Source organism: Amblyomma mixtum, chromosome 6, assembly GCF_055824585.1.
Source record: "Amblyomma mixtum isolate Tamu chromosome 6, ASM5582458v1, whole genome shotgun sequence".
Taxonomy (NCBI): Eukaryota; Metazoa; Arthropoda; class Arachnida; order Ixodida; family Ixodidae; genus Amblyomma; species Amblyomma mixtum.
Window position 1 is genome coordinate 100,284,895 of NC_143017.1, and position 24,878 is coordinate 100,309,772.

General features: G+C 46.4%; 1 protein-coding gene across 3 annotated transcripts; it reads right to left on the minus strand.

The window, feature by feature from the left end:
• Positions 1-23,959, minus strand: LOC149339853 (trans-1,2-dihydrobenzene-1,2-diol dehydrogenase-like). 3 transcript variants are annotated; one of them, XM_089548507.1, is made up of 7 exons: positions 23,546-23,957; positions 18,521-18,632; positions 9,426-9,589; positions 7,630-7,882; positions 4,637-4,761; positions 3,874-4,024; positions 1-2,880 (listed from the first exon to the last, which is right to left on the minus strand). In XM_089548507.1, exons 1-7 carry the CDS (start codon positions 23,636-23,638, stop codon positions 2,786-2,788), a joined length of 993 nt encoding a protein of 330 aa, XP_089404633.1. In that variant the 5' UTR covers positions 23,639-23,957; the 3' UTR covers positions 1-2,785. The 3 variants fall into 3 exon arrangements, with proteins under 3 accessions (XP_089404633.1, XP_089404636.1, XP_089404635.1); XM_089548510.1 differs by lacking the exon at positions 18,521-18,632 and having other exon boundaries at positions 23,546-23,959; XM_089548509.1 differs by lacking the exons at positions 18,521-18,632; positions 23,546-23,957 and adding an exon at positions 10,465-10,871.
• Between the last annotated feature and the right edge of the window lie 919 nt (positions 23,960-24,878).

Sequence of the window (24,878 nt, forward strand, 5' to 3'; positions counted from 1 at the left end):
TTGGGCACTGAGCCTTTTATTATGCATACTGATATAAAACACAATTTTCGCCTAATGCCACTTATTGCACGTCATCTTTAGGGAGAGTGCAGGCATATAACAAATGAAGCAAAAATAGGAACACAGAAAGCACACAAAAGAGGAAGCCATTTCTTGTGAAAAAAGCGGATTCGTGCCGGAATTTGACGTTCGAGATAGATAGATAGATAGAACTTTTATTCATGTCAATTGTCAGACAACATAAATCAGGCCTACCAAAGCCTCAAAGGGCTTGAGTGGCAGCGCCTGGCAGACCGCGAACATTGGCAAAACAAAGGAAAATAGAGACGTTGCAATGAACTTTGCAAAAGAAGAAAAAGGTCAACAAACGTAGTGAAACAACTATATAACTATTACAACATCAAGAGAGATTACAGTAATTTGAAATTAATACAGTAATATAGATGAAATAACTACGGGGCAGGAAGCAACGCGGAGACATACCGCAAAGTTTTTTTCAGGGTGTATTTAGTTTTCATGCGGAGTAGGTGGCAAGCTATTGAAACAGGCAGGTACATAGTAATGACGTGTGCGCTTTCCGTACCGGGTTGAGGAGCGAGGAATGCAGTAGCGGTATTTTGGTCTTAAATCCAGTGCAGGAACATATGGAATGGTGAACTGACTGTACCAGAAGTGTTTTAGCACAATAGTTTCTGTTAATAAAGAGTTAAAACTTGGAAGCTTTAGTCGTGTAAAAATATCAATGTCATTACCAATGGACAGGTCGTAAGCAATATTCTTTAGAAGCACACGCAAAAGCGAATTCACCCTGTGTTGCCAGCGAACAGTGCAGTGACCATAAACAGTAATTCCGTACCTAAGCACACTATAGGCTAGAGCATGTGCAACACATTTACGGACAGAAAAAGGCATAAAATATCTAATGTTATACAGGACACATGATACAGCACGAAGCCTTTGGCAAACAAAAGAAAGGTGCGAGTTCCAAGAGAGATCACTGTCGAAGATCAGGCCGAGATATTTGACCGAGTGCGCATATTTTACTGGTACACAGTTACAAGTAAAACAAGAGGAAGTATGCAAATAAACAGGGTGAGTCAATTCAACTTGTTTTAATGGGTTATGAAAACATATCAGTTTTGTTTTAGAAGTATTAACATTAATAAGATTAAACTTAAACCAGTCCATGGCTTTAACAGCTGCCATCTGTAGCGCTGTAACAGCATCAGTGTATTTCTTTGCACATGCAACAATAACAGTGTCATCAGCATACTGAAACATCAAAGCTGGCACATTGTTAGCAAGGTCATTAACGTATAGATTGAATAATAAAGGACTCAATATAGAACCCTGCGGGACTCCAGAGGTAATTGCCGTGAAATCGCTATGGAATCTTGAAATCGACACATATTGGCGCCTATCTTGTACAAAGTTAGTAAGCAGTTCAAAAAACGAACCTCGAAATCCCAGCGCAGAAAGTTTATGAAGCAAAAGAACGTGGCAGATGCTATCAAAAGCCTTGCTTACATCCAGAAAAAGAGAACATGCGACTTGATTCCTATCAAAAGCTGAATTTAGCACGTCAGAGAATTCTTCAAGAAGAACCGTTGTTCCTTTTCCTGCTACAAAGCCGTACTGACAAGGTGATAGAACACTGTGCGTATTCAAAAAATTCATCATGGTGAGTAATAGATGCTTCTCAAAAATTTGGCCAATGCATGGTAGAATAGAGATAGGTCGGTAATTACTCATAATGTTTCTGGAGCCACCCTTGTACAAAGGTATAACTTTAGCAGTTTTCATTGAAGCAGGTATTATACCAGTAGAAATGATAGTGTTAAGGATAACTAAATAGAACACCTTTAATCGGTTCAAAATTTTTGCATAATTCAGAAATCGTGAGGCCGTCATGACCAGGAGATTTGCTACGTTTAAGACTGAAAAGTATACACCTTAAATCACTTTCAGTAATATCAGGAAGGAAAGCAGATTCCATCACACTGAGAGGCATAGGACAGTCGGTAGGAGGGGTTCGAGATGCACCAGAGACCAGAGAAAAAAAATTGTTGAAGTCATTCGCAATGCTCTGTCCATCTTTATGAAAATGCGAGATGAAATATGTATCATTGTAGATAGCAGCGCTCCCTCCTTTCAGACAATTCACCAATGACCATGTTTTCTTGCTGTTAAAACGTGCGTCATTAAACTGAGACCTAAAGTGGTTGCGCTTGGCCAGACGGATCATGGCGTTGACACGGTTTCGTTCACGTTTAAACTGCAGTTGTAGCTCAGAACAGTTTGGGGCACGTCTTGATCGAGCCCAGAGCAGATCCTTCTCTTTAATGGCTTCCAGTATTGTGTACTGAATTGTACTCGTTTAAGAACCCGAAGGTTCTATAGCTGAAAAGATGTGAGTAATTATTTGCCAATTTTATTTCTACATTCTATGCCTATGCAGTGGTACAAGCGAACCTTCAAATTCTTGGTTTCTTAAAGATGTAATCCTGACTGCAACATTCGTACTTATGTTTACTGAATATTGATAAGTTTGTTTGTGACAGACATCATGTTCTACGTAAGGCCTCTGAGAACGGTGCTGTTAAGGGTATTTTGTAGAAAGATGTCCGGCTCAAAAGGTAGGCAGCGCGTATACCTGAGAACTGTTGGACGAAAGCCGCAATGATTAAAACCACGAAATGAAAGTTTGCAGCTTGCGCTTAGCGGCCTAGAAATAAACAGCTGCCGCTAAGCATGAATATAATGGAATGTAATCACTGCTGCTGGCCTAATACTTGACACCAACTTGCTTCAAGATTTCGTCCAGCATTTCTGCTATCAGCAGTGAATCCTTATGGGTCATCGTCGGACTTTCAAGAAGACCTGTTAAGAAAAAAAAATGAAGAAACAACAGATTGAGTAGAATTCACGCACTGCATTCTGTTCGCTCAGTTTGGATTGAAAGAATTTGAAATCAAAGCCCAGAAATAACTCCCGGACATGATCAGCCGGTCCCTTATGCAAAGAAAGCGTTTGGTGCCAGCCAGCAGCACTTGTGATAGACTGTAGGTTGAGGTGGATTGAAAAAAAAAAGAAAAACTCACCTTCACCACAAATTCATTGCGGGTAGACCATTTGGGACAGAAAAAAAATTAGCAGATGGTTTAGCATCGCTAGGCGCCGCGTCTTTCGGGACAGCAGCCGAGCGCCCTAACCCCTGAGCCACCACGGCGGACAGTTAAAATATTTCGGTCAGCTTAGCGACGACTACCAGTTTTTTTTCCCGGGCGTTGGATGTCGTACCTGCTCAGTTAAGTTTACGCCAGTATTGGTTCGAATGGACTTCAGAGCCCTGAATTCTGGAACCCCCATAGTCGGTACAATAAGTCCGGGCTACTTGATAGCATGCGTCAAAGTCCTTAACTGCCTGTGCTCGAACGGTCCCGGATCCACCATCCACAGCTTGTTAACCGCCAATAGCTGCATTTGCACTTGTTGCATGTGTTTGCATTGTTCGCTTAATTCTTTTGGCGACTTTAGTAACGACGTTCAATAAATCCTCAACTGGACTTGACAGAGTGTTCTAACAAGTCTTGCCTTATGTGTGTTGACTGTTATGTGCTAATGCGCACGTGGATCAAATCCCATCTCCAGAAGACAGCAAGAAGAAAAAGCAGAGCTCCTTTCTGCACGGTTAAAATGTCTCACGGTCCTTTTGACACCGCTCTTTATACCTTTTAGTTCAGTAAGAACATGTTTTCGCCTGTGACACTGGGAAGGAAAGCGAAGACGCACCAGTGTAGCTCTAGGATAACCCAGCGAGTCGATTTACTTCGTCGCTGTTGTGTACGGAGACCCCAGATACCGCGTGCTTACCTTCTCGCAGACAGCGGCGCACTTCTTCCGCTTCGTACCGCATAGCGGCTGTGTTGGGAAAGTTGTGCGGCACAGTGGTCGGCGGAAGCTGCATCTCAAATTTTCCGCTGGGAGTCTCGACGCACGTAGTCGCATGAAACGGAGGGTGCAACTTTGGGGAGAGGGGGGGGGGGGGGGGGGGGGCAAAGATATAAGCATTATAAGACCTTTTCTCATCACTCCACTATAAGTTTACTGCGTACAAAAATGACGAGGAAAGAGCATCGAGACATGTAGTCCGCTTTGATTAGTTGCGTAACAAGAAAAAGGCTAAATTATTATTATAAGGAAACCAGGACGAAAGGGAAGACTGGTTTCCTTTGCGGTGCCTCTTATAAAGATGCTTAACCGACTAGCCGACACGAATATATTGATCGAGGCCAAATTAATGCGTTTGTATGTTACAGGAATAGTTCTCATATCTGTGGTATATCTGCTAATGGAAGTTAATATGAGAGTCCATGAATAAAAGGATAACCATTCGTTTCTTGCGTATCTAGACCAAGACAGATGAAGGAATATTAAAAACGCGTAATAACCGGCAGGGTGTCAGTATGCATGGAATAGCATATTTATGCATTGCGAACGTCATTACGCGCAGTTATCTTGAAAAATCAATTTGGGTAGGTGACGTGTGGGCAGATATGTGCGTTTTGTATACGTAAGGTCCCTAAAGTGCCCCTCTAAACGACTTCAATATTTAACGGCTCGCGCTAGCTCTCACCGTGATGGTCCCTTTTGTTCCGACGATCTCACCCCTTCCTGGCAGCTTCACGACGCCCGATAATGCAAACGTGGCCAGCCTGCCTCCGCTAAACTCCATTACCACGGCGTCTGCCTGGTCAACTCCTGGAACGAAAAAAAAAAAACGTTTGCGTAACAGTTACAGTGAATAAGCAATTCGCTCGTTTCGAAAATTAGAGGTTACCATGCTCACCGTCGGTGTTTCTTATTTTCTGGTATCTTTGTATCTTGTTGACTTTGGCAATTTGTTTTTCATCTTAAAACACCAGTGATGAAAAGCGATATAATAGTGTCCTGAATGGCAATTTACCGATATCCTTCTCGAGAGAAGTATAACAGCTGTACCTCACCTGCCCTCACCAACGGGGAAAACCGTGGAGGTAATCGATAAGGGCTCTACTCAAATTGAAGAACTGCTATGCAAAGCAAAATTATAGGTGTAACGTTAAGGAACAGGTAGACGGCAGAGTGGTTCGGAGAACAAGTAGGTTAAGGGCATCTTAGTCGAAATCAAGAATAAATGGGCTTGGACTGGGCCTGTAATGCTAAGGCAAGATAAGAGATGGCCGTTACGGGGAACTGACTGGATGCCAAGTGAAGGCAAGCGTAGCAGGGGCAGGTAAAAAGTGATATTGGCAAATGAAATTCAGAAGTTTTCGGGGATCGGGTGGTTGCAGCTGGCACAGATCATGTCCTATAAGATTATTTGGAGAGGTATGGAAGAGGCCTTTGTTCTGCAGTTGACGTAGTGAGGATGACGACGGCGATGATAAATAGTGTACTCTCGGAAAAGCAGCTGGAGATAACGGCGAACTAGAGGTGTATTTTTTTATTGTATTCTTGCTGCGTCGATAAACCTCTGTTTATTCGTACTGGTGTGAGTTGGCGACAAGCTGCATTGGGGCTAGCGCAGTGCACGCAGTACGCTGTTTTAGCGCGAGCATTAGGCCAACGCCGGAGCCGATTACGCCTCATGTTAAGCTGCAACACGCTCTCGCGCTGTGCATTGCCCATCCTCGTCTTCATCAACTACTGTAATGAAGAGGATGATCATGCGCCGACGCCAAGAACGACGAAGCTCTTGAGGCGGCCGGCTGACACTCGTGATGGAGAACTGCTCTTTGTGACCATGCCTCTCGCCCCGCTGCTGCATAGATTACTTGTGGAAGAGTCTTCGCCACCGGCGCTTCCCACGTCCCAATAAACCACCCTTCACTACTACCGAACTAATATCGTCGTCAGACGTGTCGACGACCCAGCAATGCAGAGCCTTGAGCCAATCAGGCTAAACACATGTTTTCGCACGTCTACTTGGCTTAACTACGCTAAAAACCTGACACATTTTTGAACTTCATTGTGAGAAATTCGTCGGTTGCTTTTAGCCATGACTGGACGTTCGGTTCGCAACCGAGCGGGCTATGCTTATTGTACTCCATTTAAAGTGTGTTGAATTTTGATGAAATTTTCTTGAATGGAAATACGTGTTCTATAACACCATGCAAGAGCCGGCTGCACGTCTTCGCAGAAAGTCTTGCACTAGGAAGCTTTTAATGCCACTTTTATGTTTCTTCAAATCTATGCGCCGCCACCGCTGTGGCTCAGTGGTATGGTGCTTGGCTTCTGGCCCCTAAAGAGGCGAGTTCGTTCTCGGCTGCGGCGGTCGCGTTTGATGCAGGCGAAATGCTAGAGGCCCGCGTGCTGTGAGATGTCAGTGCGCGTTAAAGAACCCCAGGTGGTGGCAATTATCCGGAGCCCTCCACTACGGCGTCCCTCATAACCTGAGTTGCTTCGGGATGTCAACCTTCATACAACAAAACAAAGCGACATTATGTGCAATTGTCATACACGGTATTAGGTACAAGATAAACAAACTACACCACATTCGGTTAGTGTCAGTGCACATCAAATACGAATGTTCCTTCCAGTTAAACTTCAGAGAGACATGTAACTGCGGCACTTACCTTTCGGTTTGTTCGCTTTGGTGCCTTCTCAAGCAGTTTCGCTTCAGTGACAAAAAAATAAACAACAACTGAATTTTACGCAAAATTTTTACTTTTATATTAGTTTCCCTCCAAGGAAAAGCTATCGCCCTCCAGTTTATGATAAGGCTTCGAGAAGTATATTCGATGATCTGCTTTTGGGAGGTTTCACATAAGAATTCCAGACATACCCTGCCCTCAGAAACCAGCCATAGGACATCTTTTGTTATTTACTAGAACGAAAACCATGGTGAACTTAAGTCCTGGCTATGCATATACTAGGCGTTTAATGGAAGATTTTAAGTAATTCTCAAGAATAGGTTTTGAGGTAAAAATATGCCTTTTCGAGCACAGTATTTCCCGTGCTGGCGGACACCAGAAAACCGGTGAATCGTTCGAAGTACTAAGATGGTTAACTAATTATTAATTAATTATTAAAATGATTAACTTTCAACTATTAGAGTTAGGATGAATTAATTATTAAAATAGTTAACTTTTAACTATTAGAGTTTGGCGTAGTTGCAATTAGAGGTTTTTAGCCGGTCGTTAGTGATAGCCATGCCAGTTTTTAGAATTTAGAAAGGGTGATTACCTTTGGCGCTGTGGCTCGACAAACTTTGGCTTTTTTGATTAGTAACGTGCACTGGAAAGGTTATTTTTCCTGCATGCTCTTCGAAAGCGCCTGTATTTTGGAACAATGTAGTAAAATTTTGTTGAGCCACAGCGCCGAGAATAATCGCGTTTCCGATATTCTAAAAACTGATAAAGCTATTACTAAGAAACGATTGCAAATCTTGTAATTCCAACCAGCTGTCTAGCTGTGACAGTTAGAAAGGTATGTCCGAAATTAGTTAACGAGCTACTGCTTAAGACAGTTCACCCCCTTTAACGCGTCCGCCAACTCTGGTAATACTGTGCTGCAAAATTCTATTTTTGGAAATGACTTAGTCTTCCCTGAAACAGCTGGTACTATAATAGGCTGGCAAACGCAAACCTTCTGGCGCGAGTTCGCCGCATGCGCTGATCTTCACTGGTCGTTCTCCACCGAACACCTGCAGCACGAGGTTGGCGGTGTAGTTGCCAAGCGAGAGGAGCACCGATCCTCCACAGTCCTTGCGGAAGACGCGGCTGAGGCTTCCCATCGGGTATCCGAAGGTGGAGTGCACGTAGCGCACATCTCCGATGGTGCCTTTCTTGATAGCCTCGTCCATGTGCTTGTACGACGGCAGGAAACGACTCCATAGGGCCTGCGCCATCATGTTCCCCAGTCGATCAGGCCCGTATACTGTGCGACGTCAGTGCACGTTAAAGAACCCCAGGTGGTCGAAATTTCCGGAGCCCTTCACTACGGCGCCCCTCATAGACTCAGTCGCTTTGGGACGTTAAACCCCCATAAACCAAACCATGGTTTACCCCTTGTAGCCATTCTCCTCAGCAACATGTAAGCCCCATGTCACCCTGGTAATACGAATCGTTGATTCTAATTTTCGTCCCTCTCAGTTTCCTTAAGCGAAATTAACCGGACAGTTACACTTTTGTAACCGAGCTTCCTCTTGCAGAATTTTCATGTCGCGATGTATTGACGGAAAGAATTTGAGAGGTATGTACAGTTATACATCACTCTTCTTGTTTTTCAGATATATTCGCTCTTCAAGTAACATTGCTCTCTCTGCCCTTGATAGTCATGGCGAACGCCTCGTGATCTGAGAAGGGACAGAATATGTATTCGAGGTGTTGTACCAATGCCTTGTTCTGAAAAGCGAAGTCTATGCAACTGTTTCCAGAGGGCGTCAAACCAGTGTACGAATTACTTCGAAGAGGAACTACGCTGTCACGCGTTACGTCACTGGGTTGGGGCCATTCAGCATGGCACGTTGGCCTGGAGCGCTCTAGTGACGTCATGAGTAAACGCCAGAGCACCCCTTGTTCCCCTCCCTCCAGAGTAGCCACCCTTTAGGTTCTGACGCCCTCCGGGATGGTTACCATGGTTACCACCATCCGGTTACTCCGCCTACTAATATTACAACGACGGTCAACCGAAAAAGGGGCCTTTAACAGCTGTCGCTTTAAAAAACAACTTGCGCTTTGGTATCAGCGCAAAGATCAAAGTCTTAAATCATGACTTCTTATAGACCACAATCTAGATTCATGCTCGGGCGCGGCCATTTTCCGCTGTCTGGCATGCCGCGATGTGGTCGTTTCTTTGGGGACGACGGGGCAGCCGTAGCTCTGCAGCCGCACCTGCATGGCAGCCGCTATTTACTATGCTTCGGGCGGTGGCAAACATTGTCGAGCATATTTTCACCACGCAGTTCGTTTGCAACAGGTTTTGGCGTTATCATAGAGATCTAAACAATGCGTAAATCATGAAATTTCGTCTCACACCATCACCATCAGCCTGACGATGCCTACTGAAAGATAAAAGCCTCTCCCATCTCTCTCTAATTTACGCTATCCTCTGCTAAGTAGCTCTAGGACTTTCTGGTACATGGAAAATGTCACGTGGGATGCATGGCACGCACATTCATACGTCACGCATTGGAGCCAATCAACGACAGTAATGGACACTACGGCCAAATAAACATCCGTTCCGCGCGCCCAACCCTCAGTCCAGCCGGCCGTGCACGCAGAGAGGTAGGAGCGTCAAGAGTAGGAGCGCACTCACAGCCTGCGTCTGAGGTTAAAAAAAAAAACATGATCAATAGCAGGCACCTACACTGACGTGTCCGCCACTCTGCAAACCTAAACGGCCGAGAGACACAATCGTTAAGACATTCCCTACTGTCTCACCTCCATGAGGAAGAGCTTCTTTTCCTTGGCCAGCCGGCAGATCTCTTCCGTGTCCCGACGGTTCATGGTCAGCGGTTTCTCGCAGAGGATGTGTTTGCCGTGCTCCAGCAGCTGCTTCATCGTCGGATAATGGTCAGGGTGGAGAGAGCCCACGTACGCGACGTCTGCACGAAATGGGTTGACACGGAAAGCAATTTAGTCGGCACACGAGTCTTTTCATATCAGAGAGAGGCATCCACGATACTCTTATATTTCCGTCAATCAGAATGGATCAGCTCGTGATTGGCCGCTATTAATCGGTACCGTTGGCCTGGCTTTCATTACAGGCCAGCCGCGATGACCATGGTATAAATCTTGATCTACTGCCTTACTCGCTATCGGGACTGGACAGCTCATCTGTGAGTTCCAGAGCATACGGCTGTTTAAAATGTTCTGGGCGTCTGTTTTGGTAGGAGGAGACATTCTATTTACGTCCTTTATCAGTGAATTGTAATTTGCAATCACGAAAGAGATCACATTGAAAGGGATTGAGAGGTGACATGAGTTTTCCCCTAGCATGTCTGTAGATGAGAACGAGCACGCTTCTTTCGCTCAGACATTCAGCACTGTCAAGAAAGTCATGTGATCAGCGCTTTTGTATATTTTGAGCAACGCAATAAACGGGGGAGTCCCTTAACACCGCCCAGCGATGCGTGTCTGACAAGAGTGGCCAATTCCGCATATATATAGACCTGAACCCACTATCGCTATCGGAACAACTGCCATCCGTGAACACTGAACCTGGTCACGAGAGCCGACGTGAAAACCGTTGTGCTTGCGCACCTAATCGCATTTGGCCTAACTGCGTAAATCGACTATCATTTTCTTCTATTCGTTTTCCGTCTGGGAAAATGAATATAAATCACCTTCCGAGTGCTCTTGGCCAGCCATCAACGCAGCTGCGCCAGAGCCTTTATATAACGGTGCCATTCCAGAAAAGACGCCATGTGCTTTGTGAAATGAACATTTATTTTGCTCCATATGAACGCAAAAAACAAACCATTGCAGCTGGCGTCGCCATTTTGCACATCATTAAGCTCGTTCCGGTGTTCTTGTACGTCGGTTGCTATGGCATCATGAAACACAGCAGTGGTTGTCGCTCCCATCGGGCACCGCCAGCTGAAAACATGCTTTTACGCACCTCGCATACAGAATATTGATGCACCACATGAAGTACTACAAGATGGAGACATCTCCCGATGATTTTCAAGCCTGCCTTCATTCCCCGACGTTAGTCTCTGCCCCCTAAAAGTTGGATGGACAGCCTACTACGCGTTTTGTTCGGCAAAAATATTTGCTACAGGGCCGCCCGCAACACCGACTCTCCGCCAGACTTTGACAGAATGCCTCCTGGGCGGACTGAGAAAAAATGCGAGGGCGCAATGCGGGCTTTCAATAGCGCAAACGACGGAATTTTCGACTCAAAAATTCCTGGTGTTTGAGCTATTATATCTTTTCTCCGGCCCTTTTCAAAAGCGCACTCCTAGTGCTGTACCTGTACGCTTCCCTTCGACACATATTTGCCCATTATTTCAACTTTTACCACATTTTGCCCTCCTGTCAAGTAACGAATTCAAAACTAATTATGCACTTGGGTCTTAGAAAAACAGCATGTCTCATAGGAGTCAAAACAAAACTACCCGTGTCAAAAAAGCAGCCGCGCCATGGCGCGCATTCGCTAACCGCGTAGTTTCTGACACAGACCGGCAGGTATGCAGTGCTGTCAGAATTGCTTGCAGCGGAGCATGTGTTTGACAGCTTTTCTTTGGTTTGTAAATTGCTACAGTCATAAACGACAAAGCACGTCGCGTACCCGTTTAAAAGCCAACGCAAAACTGCTTCGCCACATGCAGCTGCCGGTGGGTCGTAGCTACAACTGCGCAGTCCGTGACAGTGCTCGGCCTGCTCGGCTGGTGTGCTCACCTAAACTGCTTGAAATGCAGCGCCAAAAATAAAACGTTTTTAACCTTGTCATTGTCGGAAGCTGCATGAGTGCCACGAAACGCGCCAGAACAGCCGGCACGCCACAAAGCGTCCGCGCTGCGGGCCTTTCCACCAACTGCGCAGTTGAAGGCACCGGCCGTCGTGGTGAGCCTAAACTGCTTGAAATGCAGCGTAGCTAGGCAAAAAAAAAAAAAAAAATCTCACCTTGCCGTTGTGAAACCGCAGGAGTTCCGTCTCAAAGGCCAAAAGAGACGCACAAAAATTGAAACGACGCTTAAGCTTCGCCTTGTTGAGTAGAACACAATAGCCCGCATCTCTGCATTTTTGCGCCGCCTAACCCTCATCGCCTCTGCACGCCTACGCCTCAACAACCCCTCTAGCACCTTCTGTAATCAAACCCACTGCCACCCTCTACCCTTGCCTACATTCTGATCCTATGCCCGGCGGATCCTCTTCCGCGCTGCCTGGAGCACCTCACTAGCTGGGAGGACTGGGAGACCATGCTACACTCCGAGGACCCGGTCCCGCAGAAGACCACCATGCACCGACGACATGGACCGCAGAATTATGAACGTTTGGGTGTAGTGGGGTTGTGCGGGGGCCTAGGGGCCTGTGTGCTATAAATACTTCTGTCAAAATAAAAGTGTTTGCCACCATCACTACCAACCCTTCGTCATTCTCGGCTTCAGCGCAGAAAAAGAAATTTATAAACATCGAACACTCGAAGAAATCTGGCCCCAGGACATACGTAACCGGTTAGTTGGTATCCCCCCATTTTAGTGGCGCCACCAGCGTTAGCGCATGCGCGGGCGGCGCGGGCGACGGTGCAGACGAGGCAGATAAGGAGACGGTCGTCTGCGTTTGTGCGAGTGCGGCGTCTTTGTTAGGGCGTATACTCCGTGGTTTTGCGTCTGTCACAGTTTTAGACGGAGAACTCGTGCGGTTTCTGACGACGGCAAGGTGCGAAATGTTTTCTTGCCCCACTACTGTGCATTTCGAGCAGTTTACGCTGACCACACCGGCCAGTGCCTTGAACTACGCAGTTCGTTAAGAAATGCTCACGCCTCGCGGCCTGCCGGCTGTTCTGGCGCGATTCGTGTCACTCTTGCTCTTTCTGACAGCGGCAAGGTGAGAAACGTTTTTGCCAATCTACGCGGCATTTCAAGCAGGTGCGCTTTTGCTGAGCACGCCGGCCGGCGCAATATGGCGGAGTTGTGAAGGGCACGCCTACCTGCTTGTGCCATAGCGCGAGCCACGGCAACGGTCGGTCAAGAGTTACCGAAGGGCGCGCTCACGCTTTGTGCGCTTTGCCTTGTTGTTAGTTTCGCTTGGTTGTGCGTGGAGCTTTGCAGGGTCCCGAACTTTTTTACGGACCCCAAACAATACGCAACTTCTTCCGAGTGATAGTTGTTGACGGCCTGTTAAAATATGTGGTCAGCTTGAAAAAAAATTGCAAACGTATCGAAAACGAGCATTCTCGCGTTGTTAGTAAGGACGCTTAAATTCAAGACTGCCGGGAAAAAAGGTAAAGCATGAAAAGCTCAAAGTCTAGGCACTTGTTCTTCGAAGGCTCCGTCGTCTGCTGTGGTGAAAACGCGCATTCCACCCGCGTACGACCAAAAAAAAAAAAAAAAAAAAACTCGTAGGGCTTTCTAAAAGCTCGAAAGCCTTGAGCGGGTGCACCGAAAATTGTCTTCTGCACTTATGAATTAGACGTGTAAATTTCACCCGCGCATTTGTTCAGTGCTCCAACACACCGTAAACGAGTGGTTGGGAGCCCGTATTTTAGCTGTCACGGTGGCCTGCATTTGTCGACCAAAATCGCATAGTTGGCCGTGGAATGGGACTTACAGCTTTTAGGGGGCAGAGAATGACGTCGGGGAACGGTGACATGCTTGTAAATTATTGAGATATCTTGTAGTATTGCAAGTAGTGCATGAATGTTCCGCATGCGAGGTTCGTAATTGTAGGTTTTCCTTGTTCGTAACTTCGCGCCTTTCGCCTATTCGCACAGTTTTTGATGTAAGGCTTATCGCAATGACACCTGCTCGTAATTAGCATTTTTCAGCTTACGGTGCCCGGTGGTAGCGACAACCACTGCTGTGAGCCGTGTTGCCGTAGCAGAGGACGCACAGGAAGCGCTGGACGAGCTTAGCGATGTGCCGGATGGTGAAAGCTACTGCATCGGTTTGTTTCTGTGTTCTTATGGAGCAAAATAAATGTTCATTTCGCAAAGCACCTGGTGTCTTTTCTGGTTTGGCACTGTTTGACGAAGGCCGGGGTGCAGCTGCGTTGATGGCCGTTCAAGAGCGCACGGAATGTAATTTTTCGTCTTTCTGGATCAAAATTAAACAGATACCAGTAGGAGACCATACAGAACTGAAATAATGTGTCATGAGGGTGCGGCAGGCCGCAGCGCATGCTAGGATTCAAACCGCACGCGCCTGAAACCGGAAGTCTCTCATCCTGCACTATAGTCAATTAGGCCGCTGGGCCCTATGAGTGTGTCCGCTGTTTATGAATCCCGTCCTCTATGGATTCAGCCTGAGTGGGCGACCCCGTGCCGTCGCCGGGCAGGAGCAGACGGCACACGCATACATCGCACACGCATTCCAGAAGCTAAAGGCCCTTGATAAATTATCGAGGGACTTTGCAAGAAGCCCGTCTACTACGCCATCTGTTGCGGCAGTGCCATACGATCGCGGAAGTTTCTGCTGATCGCTGCATGCTAGCGCTAAAATCGCAGAAAAGCAAAGAGGACGATCAAAGGAAATGTATTTTTTACTGGCTTAATTTTTGCTTGCGTAATTATTTTCTTTCTTATGACGCACCTACTCATTACCTGACAGTCGTACACATTAGGCGGAATCAGCAGCTCATTTCGTTCACTCAAGCCACGGTTGAGAGCAGCACAATCGTGCCGTGCTAATGCGCTAGTCACGTGATTTTTTTTGGTATTTTGCGGGCTTTCTTTGGAGCTCGGAAAAAAGATACACGTGAGGTTTTCTTTACCGCAGATAAATGGAATGGGAGTTTCTGAAGGTGCTCTCCAACTTTGCTATTCACATTTGCTGTCTAATGTCAATATTTACGCATTTAGAAGAACTATCTTAATTGCGAATTAATTAATTGCAAAACAAAAAAAAAATAGTCTATGATGCGCAAGCCGGTTGGTAGGTGTATGTAAGCAATTTCACTGGCCTACCTCAAATATTTTATTTTTTAACCCTTGGCTAAGGTTAGCGTGGACAACTTGTACATAGGTTCATGTCGATCTACACTCCGTGAAGGGCAGCATCACACCTTCCAGGTTACCAAGCGTCAATGCAGACGTATGACTTGCCTCACCAGAGCGGGAAAGCGGCACCAACTCATTCTAATGAGTGGATACGGACGGCTCGCTTGAAGACGACGTAGTATACGTACTGTCGGTGTTCGGATCTCTGGACTTATCAGCCTGCATGAGAGCACACTTTCTGGGCCACTTTAGGCTGCATTGCGTGTTTACTGGTTTTGAGACCCGCTTCGAAAGACAGGAAAAGATTCCAGGGACGCCACCATGCAGCGCGGAGTTCCGACGAGGAATTCGCACCTGTGGCCCGTTTACAACATGCTTCCAGTCCTTGGCAATATCGGCATCCTCAAATTGGCGCTCACATACGTCAGACGTGCTAGACAGCTGCTCTTTCGGCGCAGTATCTGCTCCCACCTATTAAAATTGCTGTCACACCGAGGCGGTGTGTAAAAATAACGATCGGTGGCGTCGTTTCTGTTGCCACTTGTGCAACCGGGCGCAAAACAGGATGGCATGTGTACCTCTCGCTTGAAGTCACCAAGTGCACATATTTCACCGCAAACACGTTTTCGCAACACTAACAGCACCATAACACGAAAAACCAGCTTGAAAATCTGACTAGCCTGTCGTACCTGCAGCGAGCGAAACTCCCGAGACAGCAGACGATGTAGAAAAGCTCGACTGCAGCGCCACTAGTTCCCGCGACCGCCACATTAGCCACCTCCCGAGCTGAGCTGCGAAACGGAAACTGCGTAACAAAGTTGGTTTGATGAACGTAGTTCTATATGGTGTGTCTGTAAACTTTTATTAATGCGAAAGCCTTTCTAGGCTATGTCAGCGGGGTAGTGTCACCAAAACGTGTCCGCAAAACGTGTCTGCAGCAGTTGTGGCGTTCTCAGAAGAGGTAGCGTCAAACGAGCGGTTGTAATCTAGAGAGGAATGATGTGAGGATGCTGCGCAAAAAAAAAAAAATATGCCTATAAGATGATTAGTTAGTTAATTAGAGCCACAAATATCGAAAGAACGTCGAAATAGCGCGGAAAGCCGATATAGTGAGTGGACGGAAAAACCGCCATGGATGGAAAAATAGTGCAAAGATAGGCAAAACAATGAAAAATAAAGTTTCAAATCAATGGAAATGTATTTTATGACTGATAATTAATTGAATAGAAAAGTTCCATTGACATAGATTAATTAGTTAATTAATTTTCAGCAATAACCGTTGGATGGTTGAACAGGCTGGGCGGGGATATAGTAAGTGAACGGAAAAGCAACCACGGCGCCAAAATAGAAAAAACCAAAATGGTTGACGGAGATAAAAGAAGGTATAATAAGAGGAAATAAATCGATGTTCAATTAAAGCATGAGACAATTGCGCTAATTCAGTAGTTAAATTAATAAACAAACAAAGAGAAAACGATAAAGGCAGGCAAAGAGAGGCCCTTGTCGAGTGTACCGTTTTTTTACACCTTTCTGTTGGCCATTTTTGAATTTTAATTTTTTTCATTGTCACTTGTGTTGTTTTGTTTATCCCCGAAGCTCAGAAATTTAACGAAAATGTGAGCCGTATTTTCTTTCTACACGTGCGCTTCTGCTTTCTGAGGGAGCTGTCACGTTAGGTGCTTTTTCGGTGACGTGTCTATTGCACTGAAATGTTTTCCTGCCAGTAACCTTGCTCGCCTGTAATCTGTACGCTGATTGCGGATGGCAGTTTTTGTTGCTGAGTGCTCTCCTTGTGTTTGGCTTCTGAGATACGGCTGGGGGCTGCGTACAAATGCATGGAGTGGTGCAGTAAACCTCAGTTGATAGTTGGCACCTGTCCCGTTGTTTTACGTTCCTTCGTGTCCTCGTCCCATCCGTGCCTTTTCTGTGTCAAATATGGCCGAGGAGGCGTCAATGCTTTCGTATTCTCCCAATGCGGGTCGCTGCAGTGATGTCTAATTTTTTATTCGCTTCCTACTGATTTTCGCGTTGCTTCCATGACGCCGACGCCGGCTTTTCTGCGACACTGGACCGTTGCTGCTTTCCCGTTAAAAAAAAAAAAAAAAATTCAGAGGGCACTTTGGCGCTCTAAAGGGCTGCAAGGCGAAAGCCTTTCCTGGCGCACTTTTTAACGCACGCCTTGCGCCATCTGTTGGAGCAGACGACAACTTATTTTTTTATTAGTTGTCCTTTGCTCTAAAAGTGGGCGTCAGGCATCCGTTCGTGACCCTATTACTTCGAATCCGCGCACTAAGACATCATAACCATTTCGACCAACCGAAAAGCGTGACACCTCTGCTAACAACCCTCTGTCGACAACGATAAGGCACTAAAGGCTTTCGCCTTAATATGCGGTCTGCGAGCACGAACAAAGACGCTGCATGCGCAGCCAGCCTCCAGCGTGCTTGCTAGCTCTTCCCTCGTTGAGGGAGTCTCCCAATCTCTTCTGGCCCGTCGCCCGTGCTGCCTGAGCGTGAGCTTTAGTGTTCCTGCATATGCGGGGAGCATGTTGGTACAGTGACACGAGCGGGCTTACGCAAGTGGCGCCACTAATCGGATCATGAGCAAGATTAGCCGCGGCTCATTTCCAGGGGCCAGATTTCATCCTGTCTGCACTTTATGAACTTTCTCTATGCATAAAGGCAATGCACCCTGACTGGTACCCTCTCCGCTTTCGGGTATTTCCCACAGCGTGCAGCGCTCCTGCTTCTGGCACCATGCCAACGGAGAGCACTGCATGTCAGAACATGGCCGAGCGTTGCTGCCATAGCAGCTGCCGCCTATCCCGCCGCAACCACCGCTGATCACGCGCACGTGTGCATGACGTCATACCCCACAGGCATTTGGAAGTAAGGGCCAGATAACGGCCACATTTATTTTCGACGAGGTTTCTGTCGTTTTCGAAATAAAAATTATCCCATTTGAAACAGACTGCGCGCTGCCTGTTTAAACATAGAGGAAGTCTTGGAGTGCAGGCATAATAATCTGCAGAAATCACCATATTTCTAACGTGAACGTCGCGTGTCAATGTGTTACCGATGAGAGGTATTCCGTCATTTAAGAATGAAACTCGACGCTGTTAAAGATTAGGTTTTTCTTCTCTATTTAACACATATGGTCTGGTAACATTTCTTCTAGCGCAAACAAGCGTAGAATGCGGCGAGGCAAATTATATGCACCTTATATATACACTGTTTTTGCGGTAGCACATCGATGTCACACATCGGCTGGCTTGAGCTATTTTGAATGTATGAGATAGAAAACCGGCTTCTGATCATGAAGCGCTCTCCACACATGGTGCGAAGCCGTCTTGAGTCACGTTAAAGCGAACGTAATGTCACAGTGCTCAAATAGCTGGACAACATTTACTACTACTTAAGATTCCTGGCTAATTAACTGAAACACGAGGGCGAAATGGTCGAATTACAGACCCCTATGTTTCCACTCAGCCTTGCTTAAACGCTATTTTAAATACACTGATGTCGACGCTCCGGCGGGCTGTTTGGTTCATTTCAACACAAGTAAAACTGCGCAAAGAGAACGGGACGAAAGGTACACATAAGCATAGATAAGGCGCAGTCTTTGTCGGTTCTTATGTGTGCGTTTAGTACCGATCTTTTTGCGCGGTTTTATTCGCGCTGTTTTCAACATTTCTAGGAGCAGGAGTCTCAAATGCGCACCCTGTGAAGAACCTGTGCGTGCATATCTATGTGCATGATTTTTAAACTGGGCCACTTTTTCGTTACCACTCTCAACGGAAGTAGGCCGCAGTTGCAGGATGACACCTTCAGTTATGAAAGAGAGCGTCCTTCTCCTCCTTTGCACTCTTTCTTACCGACATTTGGATCCCTCGAGAGCTCTTCGTAAGTTGCGTAAACGTTGGCGATGCGATGCAGTTCACCAAACTTCTTGGCGTTCTCAAAGTCCCTTCCAGCCACAGCCACAACCTGCGAGAAGTTGATAACAAGGAACTCTAACGCGTGCGCCGCTTGACGATTTGATTGCCCAGCTGAATGGTATGACAGCCAGTTGCACCATTTTGTTGTTTACCAAATTCGAATGCTGTAATAATCATTTGTCTCGTCTATTAGCGGCCGGTGAGGATGCCTTATGTTTTTATTTCAGGTCCCAGATAAACAACAACTTTTGTCACTCTAGAAGGCAAAAAAAAAAGTTGACAATGAGAAAATCGAAAACGAAGCCTCAAAGAAGGTGCATCGAGGGCTGTTTGAAACGACTCATCCCAGGTAGCAAATTTGCATATTGAGATTAACTCTCAGAAGTCGTTCGCTGATTGACTAGCGCTTGCCATATGTCTTATGGGAAGAAAGGGTGTACAAGCATGCACTGATGAGTGAAGAAAGTTGGGCGAGTTGGTACTTATTCATTATTCACAACAGCGCACGAAACACGGACAAAAGGGAGACAATGTAGTGCATGTGTTGTCGATTCTCTCCCTTTTGTCCGTGTTTCGTGCGCTGTTGTGAATAATGCGCAAGCACGCATTTCTCTAAAATTTGTCAACGTAAATTTACTACTTGAGCAACTGCGTTTTTATAAAAACCGACAGCTTGTGGAATTACGCGATTATAAATGTGCGTGAGTCTGTCCTCTACGCCTCGGCCTGATAATATGCGGAACCGAAAACATGATTCCCATCTGCTGCCTGGGGATTAGCTGTACCGAAATAAAGGGAACAAGTAAGCCCCCAACAGTGTTCGGTTAGGAGTCGCCATGGGTGCGTCAGCTGATCTGGCGCGGTAAACCCATTACTGTCATCGCGCCTAGGCACCTCGAGCAGTATGGAAGGATTTTTGTGCTCTCAGATGCAACTTGACGAGTGACGCCGTGGCACATGAAGAAAGGTTGGCGAGCTTCTGAAGCGGCTGCGGCAGGCCGCGATTTCGAACACTCCAGGTTTTTGCGCATTTTAGGGAAGGAAGATGGGAACACAAAATATGAAGAGGTTTAAACAAAAGTCCTCTTGTAGAAACGTGTGGGATATTGGAGTGATGGCTCCCTCTGGCCCTTTGTTCATTTTGCGCTGTGTTATAATGCGTTATATACTGCAAAAAGCACTGGCGATACCTTAACGATAAAGTTTCCGATAAAAAGCGGCGGCTTCCTGAATGTTTTTCATCGCTTGGAATATTCGCAGAAACTGATTATTTGCGAATGGAACTGTAGGAATAGATTACTTATGGAGAATGGCAACAATTCTAAACTTCATACCTGTTCACTTCGTTTTTCATCATCCTTCATTAAGCCTCCTACGCTACCTTGGCGGCGCCTAGATTGACTGTACTGATGGAGATGGAGATGACGGCTGATGGAGATGTTCTCTCGGCCTTGCGCGGAAACCAAACAGCCTCCTAAATGGCGAACCCCGCCACTTACAGTTCTTGATGCGCTCAGCTCGGGCAAATCACGCGATGACAGCGCTGAGTGTGTGGCCTCTGTAGTGTAGGAATTACCAGGTGGTATCGCGGAACTGCCGTGCCTGCGAAGTCGGTTCCTGAGTTTTCGGTGCTAGCGTGGCTTCCTCCTCTAGCTGCGCTGCGCGTTACAGCTCTGTTATTAATGCGGATAGCTACAGCGTGAAATCACTTGGTGTCCCAGATTTCGTTACTGTGCTTTCACATTTGATGATCCACGTTATCAGGCCTTACGACACCTCTAAGTTGTTACAATGAGGCGAAAGGGAAACGGACTCTCTTCAACTGAGAACAAACAAAATCCCAAGTGCAGCAAGGTAAGACTGTGTTTCGTACTGAGGAAATCGCGCTAAGTGGTACAGAAAAACGAGAACACAGAGGGACGAAGCGCGTCTGTGTTCCTGTCTTTCTGTACCACTTAGCGCGATTTCTTGAGTATGACCTCAACTGCATCAACACAGATGACGTTTCAGTGAATATTATTGCCGTTTTTATTTTGCGTGTCTTCATAATTTGTCGTTGCTATTTACAGATGCATCCATTATCGGATTCTTAAGTATTTGAGAAGCATTAAACTACCGCTGTTCTTGATGCGAAGCGTCTAATATGATCGCTTTGGATGTTGTTCGCTGGACGCCTTCATATGCCATAGGCGTTAGCATCTTTGCAATTGTTACAGACCACTGATGATAACTGTTTCGTGTGCGTGTGGAAGAAAAAGGCGAGTTGGGAAAGCGCAAGAGCCAGGGAAACTTGCGCAGCGCCAGCGTTGCCTATGGACTGCGTAAACGCGACGCACCAGTTAGGTGCACGCCGAAATCGCGAGGTTGTCCACTACGCTGTACAGTGGATCGTAGTTAGGTTCGACGGTTTCACTACATCAAAGGATACCAAACCAGAGCTCTTGCTTCCAGCGTGGCGCTTGTGTCGCTCATTTGTTTTTTGTCTCTTGCTTCTAAGCATAACGAAAAAGCGTTGCGGGGCTGCTTGGTGGGGCTACTCGCAAACACGTTCGTTGCTTAAGAAGAACTCTAGTTTGGGCTAGTTAGTTCATGATTCAGGAGGAAAACGGCACAAAAAAACGTGGAAAAAAGAGAGACAACACGACAGGACCAGCGCCAACTTGCAACTGAATTTTATTTCGCTCCAAACCCGCCCTTATATAAGCCAACACGCCGTAACATCCGTGTAATCACGTACACACTGTAGAATAGATCAATGAAATATATCGAATCCATGAAGCACGATAGCAACAATGTAACATGCTATCATGGCTATCCGAAAAAAAAACCAACAAATGTATAGCCAACAGCTCTACAACACTAAACAGTCATGGCCAAGCAACTCTTAAACACCGAAAACGATACAAACGCATGAGTGATACGGGATGACCAACAAGAAACGTGAAAAAAAAAAAAAGGTGAAGAATGATGCGTTAACGCCAAAGTAGTGTCAAAGGTAAAAAAGGGGTGATATGGATGATGTGTGCCAATCCTTAAAAATTGGAAACGAACAACCAGCAGCCATATGAATAATAACCGATAACCAACCAAAAACATGAAAAAGGATGAACGCGGAGCTCAGACCAAAGTCAGCGTCAAAGGTATAAACATAAATCGGCGCAAACAACCGCACATCGTCAAAAAAAAAAAAAAAGAATTGCGCCCAATGCCAAAGGGAACAGCGTGCACAACAAAATAAAACGAACAACCTACAGAAAACTTTCTAGAAAAGTGTACTCCTCGTTGCTAAGCGCAATGGATGGCTTGCTGACGTATCTGCTCCCTTCTTTCCTGATGTAAAAGGCTTCGACCACCTCTCTCTCAAATCTGTCCTTTCCACTCCTCAGAAAAATAGTTTTCTCGAACTCCGGACGGCAATCCCTACAGGCTTTGCAGTGATCCACTAGGAAGCTTCCTTCGTTATTCCGCAGATTCCGGTAGTGCTCGCTGGCGCGTTCATTAAAACATCGACCAGTTTGGCCAATGTAGCTGAGCCCGCAACTTAAGGAAATCTTGAGCTTTGCGCTATGACTAACGGAAAAAAACAACCGGCTTGTACTGTGAAACATCAAAACAAGTTCACACAGTGCAGGAGGCGGGTTGTTTACCAGATTTCCTTAAGTTGCGGGCTCAGCTACATTGGCCAAACTGGTCGATGTTTTAATGAACGCGCCAGCGAGCACTGCCGGAATCTGCGGAATAACGAAGGAAGCTTCCTAGTGGATCACTGCCAAGCCTGCAGGGATTGCCGTCCGGAGTTCGAGAAAACTATTTTTCTGAGGAGTGGAAAGGACAGATTTGAGAGAGAGGTGGTCGAAGCCTTTTACATCAGGAAAGAAGGGAGCAGATGCGTCAGCAAGCCATCCATTACACTTAGCAACGAGGAGTACACTTTTCTAGAAAGTTTTTTGTAGGTTGTTCGTTTTGTTTTGTTCTGCACGCATTGGGCGTTGGGTGCAATTCTTTTTTTTTACGATGTGCGGTTGTTTGCGAGGATTTATGTTCTCGTTTTTATACCTTTGACGCTGACTTTCGTCTGAGCTCCGCGTTCATCCTTTTTCATGTTTTTGATTGGTCATCGGTTATTATTCATATCGCTGCTGGTTGTTCGGTTCCAATTTTTAAGGCTTTGCATTCATGATCCATATCACCCCTTTTTTACCTTTGACACTACTTTGGTCTTAACGCATCATTCTTCACCTTCTTTTTTTTCGCGTTTCTTGTTGGTCTCCTCGTATCACTCATGCGTTTGTATCGTTTTAGGTGTTTTGAGAGTTGCTTGCTCATGACGGTTTAGTGTTGTAGAGCTGTTTGCTATACATTTGTTTTTTGTTTTTTTTTCAGATAGCCATGATAGTATGTTACGTGGTTGCTATCGTGCTTCATGTGTTAGATATCTTTCAGTGATCTATTCTACTGCATGTGCGTGATTACACGGATGTTACGGCGTGTTGGCTTACATAAAGGCGCGTTTGGCGCGAAATAAAATTGAGTTGCAAGTTGGCGCTGGTCCTGTCGTGTTTGTCTCTCTTTGCTCAGTGCTGCGTCACTGCGCATGTGCTTGACTGATCAGAGCATTGAGTTCAGCAGTTTTGCATTGTATTTTTGTTCACATTAGAAAAAAATAAACTTCTCTTTCTACGGCTCTCTTTTGTCCCCGTTTTTTTGCGCCGTTTTCCTCCTGAATCGCTGCTCAATACGTTCTCACTTCTTGTGCAGTTGCTCTAAGCGAAGGACGTCCGAAGGAAACTTGGCACGAGTAGCGTGTCATGAAATCGCGGCGATGGTGTCCGCGATCGCTACTTTTTCTACGAGCATCCTACTGCCCCAAAGGAAATAGAAAACAACGCGGATTCGGCTGGCGAATGTTTGTGTTGAGGATCGGCAGGGGGATCCGGTGCTATACAGACATATTCTACTCACCTGGTGCTCTTCGCGCGGCATGTTGTTGATGCAGTCTGCGAAGTCGTTGCAGATGCGGCCGGCTGCCACGATTCCCCATCGGGTCGGGGCCATGGCGGATGGCACTTGCGAAGAAGCTTGCCTTAGGAATGCGCCTCGGGTGCGCGCAGTTGTCGTTCGTGACTAACGACCGCGCCCCTTGAGATCGTAAGCGACTGTGATACTTAAATGCATGTGGACAGCAGCTGGCGGATCGTCGGGGCACGCTGCCAGAGTTATTGTTGTTCCCGCCTCTCCGGTGCGGAGGGAACGAATGGGCGAGAGTGCGAGATAAACACGCCGGCGAGTTCCTGTTTTCTTTTGGCAGACGTCGAGTTTCGAAGCGCAGCCCGCTGGAAATCTCTCGTTGCGAGGGAGTGAGGTGCGCAGCGAGGACGGAGCTAAAGCCCCTCAATTTACTTTAGGTGGAGCGTCCTTCGGCCGCCTGCGCTACGGCCTAGCACGCTAGATCGACCTCCAGGTGGCGGCACCGTCGCTCCACTGGGTCGGCAGCCGGCGGCGCGCCCGCTGAAACGTACGCGCGGCGGTTCGCATCGAAGCTTACGGAGGGCTTTCTGCCAAAGAAAACGTTCCCTCTGTAATGCATGAGCGATATAGTTCTTAAAACGTTCCGTTTTTGCACAGAAAAACGTAGAGAGTTTTGGAGTTTCGGGTTTCGGAGTTTTGGACTTTCGGAGTTTTCGGAGTTTCCGAGTATCTGCTACGATACAAAATCGCTACCATCACCATGATTCCACATAAAGGCTGTTTTAATAAAGTGCCGCAATACCACCATCTGAGTTAATGAGAATCCATAACATGAGGACCTTAGAGTCTTTGATAAACCTAGCACGGTTAATATTCCTCTTTAAACTGTATTACGGTCAGTTCCATCTTAACCCTTCAACTGCTTGCAGTCTTTATCGTCTAGAGTCACAAGGCATTGTCATGTTCCTAAACTGACTCTGTTATTCGCTCGCACGAACATTTTGAAGTATTCTTTCTTTCGTACGACTATATCCGATTTGAATAATGTACCATCCAATGTATTTGCACCCGAAAATGTGCTCTCTGCAACTGATCGAGCTTTCACTGCTAACCTTTGTCGCTGATTTGTGAAAATTTGTTTTCTCTTTCGAGCAACTACACGCAGTCTTTGTCAAAAGTTTACAGCCCAAGGGGTCTACTTCTGAGCTCTGCAGCGCGGCTGCTCTCGTATACTGAGGGACCGTAATCTCACGAAGGCGGGAGGAACTGAAGTCCTCAACCCTCCCAAGCTTAGGTCTGCCAGATGTGTTAAAGAGCACCGCTACAC

Coding starts and splice junctions, on each gene's coding strand:
- LOC149339853 (XM_089548507.1), bottom strand. CDS start 23,638: ATGGCCCCGACCCGATGGGGAATCGTGGCAGCCGGCCGCATCTGCAAC. Junction 4,025..4,636: donor GAACAAAAGGGACCATCACG/GTGAGAGCTAGC, acceptor CTCTCCCCAAAG/TTGCACCCTCCGTTTCATGC. Junction 2,881..3,873: donor GCGCCGCTGTCTGCGAGAAG/GTAAGCACGCGG, acceptor TTTTCTTAACAG/GTCTTCTTGAAAGTCCGACG.